At 48.7% G+C, this 6558-nt stretch overlaps 1 protein-coding gene across 1 annotated transcript in view; it reads left to right on the top strand.

The window, feature by feature from the left end:
* The first annotated feature begins 1088 nt into the window (after positions 1-1088).
* SCN3B (sodium channel, voltage-gated, type III, beta subunit) overlaps positions 1089-6558 on the top strand; it is a 23275-nt gene continuing 17805 nt past the window's right edge. Inside the window, exon 1 of the mRNA XM_008587774.1 lies at positions 1089-1646. Coding sequence (XP_008585996.1) covers positions 1592-1646 — 55 coding nt within the window. The 5' untranslated portion in view covers positions 1089-1591. The remainder of the gene's footprint in view (positions 1647-6558) is intronic.

Below are 6558 nucleotides of genomic sequence, written 5' to 3'. Positions count from 1 at the left end.
TTAATCTTTCACTCCAATTCCAGGCATGCCTAATCTATTATGTCAATTTAAGTTTATAACTGAATGTAAAGGTTCAGGTTTCCCTTCCCACATTCAAACAGCTGCTAGGACTAGGGAGTGGCTAATAGTTGGAAGATGCCAAATCACAATCTATCTGCTTAAATGAAAAAAAAAAAAAAAAGTGGTTAGAGCAAGAATCCTCCTTTGCCACCACACCCCAACACCCCTCTTGCGCTGGCATTTGGATCACCTCATTGGGTGATGAGGTCAACATGGGAACAGGTGCGCCTCACCCCTGCCCCGCTTGCCCTGGGCAGGGATTATCAGAACCACTTACTCAAGGATAAACAAAGGACAGACAGCGAGAACTGGAGGGCCTGGAGGGCCTGGGGTCGGGGGTGGAGGGAGGGAAGCCGGGAGCCACGTACTATGGACACTGTAGATGACATCATTGCCTGAAAGAGCTCTGCCGCCCCCACCCCCGGGGCTGGAGGCAAGCACGTGTGTGCGGGAGCAGGAGTGGGTGGCCTGGCGGGTGTGGGCTGCTGGGAGGCGGTGCGCCCGCGCTCGGGAGCGGTGTGGAGCCCTGGAGAGAGCCCGCGAGCGAGCCGAGAAGTCCCCGGGGTGGAGGTGTTTGCGCCGCTCTGGGCGCCGCCCCCGCTCGGCGCGGCGCTGGGCCTGGGAGGGGCGCGCCTGTTTGGGGGTGGGGAGTGTGTGCACAGGGGGAGGGTCCGTGGTGGCGGTGGAGGCGGAGAGCCGCCTGCGCATGTCAAGGCGGACGGAGCACGCACGCCGGGGGTTCTGGAGAGGGGACGCTGATCACCTGCCACCGAGGGTCGGGGCCCCGCACGATCCCGGCCGAGCTCCGGGGAGGGAGCTCACCCTCTCTACCGCCCCCCGTCTCTGAGATCGCCGGCCGAGCGGGAGCTCCCGCCTCCTTCCTGGCCCCTCAGGACCTCGCCGGGGAGCCAAGGACGGGTGTGGACGGGACCGACGTGGAACGAATTCTGTGGCCCAGACGGGCAGCCCCGGTGGCTTCGGGTGTGGGGACACGCCCAGCCGGGGAAGCCGATCACGGCGGATGAAGCCGGAGCTCCCTGGTCTCGGCGGATCCCGGTCGGAGCGTAGCTGTTCCTAGGGGAGGCGGGAGCCGAAGCGACCTGGACCTCTTCGACAGCCCGGCCTCCTGGGGCCGGCCGCGCGGCTGCATTCGCTGCTCAGCTCGCCCTGGGCGCGAACCGGAGACAGGCAGGGAAGCGACTGGAATTTGAAGTTCCGGGGTGGGCGGGGAAGCTTCTGTCCGTGGTGCTGAGCCGGATCCCAGCAACCGGCTCCGGGGAGAGAGCGCGGAGCAGCTGATCCACTGCCTCGAATTGGGGCTCCGCTAGGGTAGCGTGGGGCCGACACCCCTCGCCCAGCCCCAAGAGCCCGCAGAGCCTCCCCAGACACGGGCGCTTGGCCCCCCCTTCAGTCAGGAAGGCGCCCCCTTGGGGCAGTTCCTCCCCAAGGGTTTCCTCGAAAGAATCTGAGAGGGCGCAGTCCTTGACCGAGGGAATCTCTGTGGAGCCCCGGAAGCAGCCGGCCGAAGAAGATGCCTGCCTTCAACAGATTGTTTCCCCTGGCTTCGCTGGTGCTCGTCTACTGGGGTAAGTCCAGCACCCTGCCATGCGGGATGCAGATAACAGTAATAATGCTAACAATAATAACACTGATGGATGTCGTTGGTGACAAAAAGGAGCTCTGGTTGGCTTCCCTCTGTGCATGTCTACCAGACATGGAGATCCGTAGGGGTTCCAGGAGAGCTGGGATTTTGAGATTGGAAAGGCGCCCCCCCCCCCCACCGCCCTGCTGCTTTATCCTCCAGTCTCCGTCTGTGGTTCTTCCACCCCTCCTCCCGTTTCCCCATAATTTCAAGGTATCTTTTCCCTTTCCTTTTGCTGGAAGGGAATGTAATCACTTTCATTATCAAAAATCTTGCCTGTTACATTTCATTTCTCTACAAGGAATCAATACCCCTGGAAAGCTTGCTGAGTCTTCAAATTTGTTTCTTTATATTAAATAATAATAGGTACTAATAAACACGTAGATGTACATATATGTGCCGGATGCATGAATTTTGGGAGTGAAAATACTTTAATTGTTGATCCATCTGCTTAATTTTAATAAGGAATAAAAGGAAAACAGGCTTCAGCCGTTGGCTGCTATGTATTTGATAAATAGGAACTGGAAAATGCATTTTTTTTTTTAACATGAACATGTGGAGTTGAGATGCTTTGGAATTTGGGGGGCTGGGTTTTTTGCTGTCAAACATGAAAAGACTCTTGCTTGTCAGCTGTGAGAGACTGAGGTGACCTCCCCCCTCCAAATAAAGGAGTACTACACTTGCAACAGAAAGGCAGAGCAGAATGGTGTCAGAGATGTGCTTGGAGTGGGGTGCCTGAATGTGTATAAAGGGAGTTAAGCATCTACGTGATAATGTCTGAATGTGCAATAGAGACAGTGTTTTACTGTGTCTATGTATGTCTCAAGTGTCGGAGGGTGTGCACTGGTATGTATCTGAGCCTGTTAGTATGAACATCTGAATGGATGGGTGAAGGTGTGGTAATGTTTGTGCATGTGTGTGTGTGTTGTGCGTGTGTGTGTAGTTCTGGGCATCTCTGCCTCGGTGTCTTTGAATAGATCCTCAGGTCAAGTATAGGTGCTCTTCAGTTGATAGATTGCTTTACGTGATCTTAGCTACCTTCCTCCATGCTAAAACCAATGCATGTGTGTGTGTGTTGTGCGTGTGTGTGTAGTTCTGGGCATCTCTGCCTCGGTGTCTTTGAATAGATCCTCAGGTCAAGTATAGGTGCTCTTCAGTTGATAGATTGCTTTACGTGATCTTAGCTACCTTCCTCCATGCTAAAACCAATAAATAATTGGACACAATTTTGCCCACCTACCTTTTTGATTTTTTTTTTTTTTTTTTGCAGCTGGCCAGTATGGGGATCCGAACTCATGGCCTTAGTATTACAAGACTGCGCTCTAACTAACTGAGCTAATAGGCCAGCCCCTCACCTGCCTTTTTGAAAGTAGGCATTTGGATTGTGCTCCCATCGTTGGCATGAAATGTTCTGCCTGTGCAGTGGCAGACACACTGACGGGAATTGCCTCTTTGCCTTCGTATCACTTTGTCAAAATGCCAGGACTGACTCTAGCTGCCAGCATTATCTGGATTTTGTATGTGACCAGAGAGGCAGAGCCATGCTTCCTGTCGAACAAAATGCCTGATGAGACAGGCTAGGAAGGATGAGTAGGGAGAGTAATGGCAGCCCCAAGGGCAGACTCACCACCACCCATCCCCAGTAGAATAGACAAGACTTAGAGATGAAGCAGATATAATAGGTTGCCAATGATCTCACCTGCCTTGAAGATTCAGGCTGAGATTTCCTGAAGGGAGTCTAAGGCTAGAGATAGGAGGCTTAGGAAATTTGGGCTAATCTGGCTGGATAAGAGAAAATGTGGGCAAAGCTGAAGTTGTAAAGAAGAGTGAGATTCTGCAGAGGCTTTTTACATACATGCTAATCTAAGTTTTTAAGGTCCCTGCCTGAATTCCCATTTAACTAGGGCCTGTGATGCCTGAGTTGGAGTCTCAGCTCTGCTACTAGCTTACCGTGCAACAACCTTAGAGTATCTAGTTCCTTATATGTAAAGTTTGGAAGTTGGCGCAAGTCATTTCAGGATGTTAACATCTAAAAATAACTTTATTTATTAGCCCCTTTGGGAAAGTATTTACATTCTAATCAAAGCCTTCATTATCTTAGTGCAAAGGAAAGCATTCTAGAAAGAGCTCAGGAGGGGCAATTTGGCAATGCCCAAAAAAGGAAAGGTTTGGGGGTATTAGAGGAGTTGGTTCAATATACATTATTACCCACCTCATAGTAGATTCATGCTACTTAGTCAAATATAGTCATCACTAATACATCATATTCTTCCTTCTCATAAGTTTCTTCATTATTACTATGGAAATTGAAGAGGGATGAAAGGTCAAATAATTTGGCCAACATTATTCCAGGAATTTATAGTCAGCAATGTGGCTTGAGTTCCTGCCATATGTACAACCTTTTCTTGGACACCTAGAGGATTTCATAGAAAGAAAGACAGTAGAGTGCTAGAGACTTAAGAGGTGAAGAAACAGACTTTACCTCTTGATGAAGGAGCAGCAAGTCATGTTGCAAAGGGTGAGCAAACAGAGGTGGGAGCTGGGAGGTCTCCTGCATGCAATCCCATTATTGGAAAGTATTTATGTGCCATTTTGCAATGTCCTATCCAGGACTGCATGAGCAGAGTTCTCATGCCTTGAACTGGATTTTGGCCAGGAGAAGGGACACAGTTGGGCTTTCTCTCTAATGACACCTTGGATTATTGTCATCTCAGGGGCAACTCGAAAAAGGGAGAGGCCAGTCCACATGCGCCTATAGCACATCCACCCTCCTGACTCTGTATATTCCACCTGCCTTCCTTTAACTGTAGGTGAACTGGCCACGGTCCTGTCTGCACCGCTCCATCTACTCGTTCACTAGAGCACATCACCTGTCACCTATTCAAGGACGTTAATCCAACAAACTATTCCCTCTCGAACCCCAACAGCTCTACTATCATCTTCACCCAAGTGAAATCGTCTCCCAGTCTGCTCACTGCCTCAGTCGCTTAACTGTTCTCTCTGCTGCCAGCCTTGTCCACCTTCACCGCTTGTTTGTTCTCAACACAGCAGTCAGATCATGTGATTTTGTACAAATCAGGCCATGTCGTTCTTCTGCTCAGAGCCCTCGGGAGCTCCCCAGGTCTCTCTGAGTGAAAGCCAGAGTCCTAGCCATGGTCTCCTGCTTCATCCCCCTCCATTCTCACTTTGTTCACTGTACTTTGACATTGAGCTTGTAGCAGATTGAATTATGTCCCCCCCAAACTCACCAAAGCTTGAATTGTGTCCCCTAAGTTTTATATATCAGAAACTTGGTCCCCATTGTGACTGTTAAGAGGGTGGGAAATCCTACTATGGTAATTGAAAGGTGGAGCCTTGAAGAGGTGATTAGATTATAGAACCATTCAGTAGTGAATGAATTAAAAATGGTGGTCAGGGGTGTGGTTCTGAGGGCTTTGAAAGAAGAGGAGAGTCCATCTCTCTCTCTGCTGTCTCTGCTTCCACTGTCTCCAGTGTGGGACCCCCTGGGTCACTGTCACCACCACCAGATGGACTTCAGACCTCCTAGGCTTAGAAACTGTAAGCAATAAATTTTGTTTTTCTTTATAAATCACCACTTTCAGGTATTTTTTTTATAAGCAACAGAAACGGACTAATACAGACCTCTTTGCTGCCTTTTGAACATAACAAACATACTCCTTTGGGACTGTCGCACCCTTAGGCCCTTGAGCTGCTATCTCCTTTGCATGGCATGCCTTCATGTTCCCATAGCTTATTCCCTCGTATCTTTCCTTCGGTACCTGTTCAATGTTACCTTCTCAGTGGGGCCATCTTTAACGACCCTGCACACTCTCTTCTGCTCTTTTTATTTTTTTCTCATAGCACTTGTTACAATCTAATGTTGTTTCTTTCCCTTCTCCCCCCACTGGAATGTAGACTCCATGATGGCAGGGATGGCTCTATTTTGTTGTGTTCTCAGTGCCAAGAACAATGCCTGGCACACAGTAGGCACTCAATAGGTTTGCCAAATAAATGAAGGATAAAATAGCATTAATAAATGACATTTGTACAAAGCATGTTCACATAAGTTGATCCAATAGATTAACTTACAGAATTCTCATGACAAATCTACTAGATAGATATTATTTTCAGCATTTCATTGATGGATAAACTGAGTCTCAGAGAGATTAAACAGTGGATCAAACCTAAGCCTTCAGTTGCCAAATACCATCTTCATGTGCCTCTATAATTGTATGTCCCCTGGGACTTTTCCTATTCTGCTTCCAAAATCATGAACATTGAACTAACTTAACTTTACCACCTCTCACTAATATGAATGTGCCCCAAATTCCACACCACGCCGAGTTCTTGCTGCTGCGCCTATCCCCACCCACTCACAAACTTTTCCATGAACCATACTACCTCTTTTTTATCAGGTCTATAATCAAGACTTCAAACTCATCACATGCTGAAGATGTTTCTGATCAGTTCTCCCTAAATGCGGACCCTCTCTCTGATAAAGTGATGCTCTATCTGCAGTAGCAGAAGGGCCTCTTGCACACTGTCAGATAAGACTGGCCCAACCTGCTGGACAGTTTAAAAACCAATTATTACTGAGTGCTTCTCCCAGCATTATTCTTTTTTTTTTTTTTTTTTGAACAGCTTTATTGCAATATAATTATAGATCATAAAAATCACCCATTTAAAGTATATAGTTTGATAAGAGAATAAGGCTACTTTTGCCTTGATTTTGGCCTAGGGAAGGAAACACGTAAACACCTAGCTGTTGGGCCGGCACGGTGGTGCACTGCTACAGTGCGCCGCTTGGGAGCGCGGCGGCGCTCCCGCCGAGGGTTCGGATCCCACATACAGACCAG

The sequence above is a fragment of the Galeopterus variegatus genome, unplaced genomic scaffold (assembly GCF_000696425.1).
Source record: "Galeopterus variegatus unplaced genomic scaffold, G_variegatus-3.0.2 Scaffold4538, whole genome shotgun sequence".
Lineage (NCBI taxonomy): Eukaryota > Metazoa > Chordata > Mammalia > Dermoptera > Cynocephalidae > Galeopterus > Galeopterus variegatus.
This window is presented reverse-complemented; position numbering and strand designations above follow the sequence as displayed.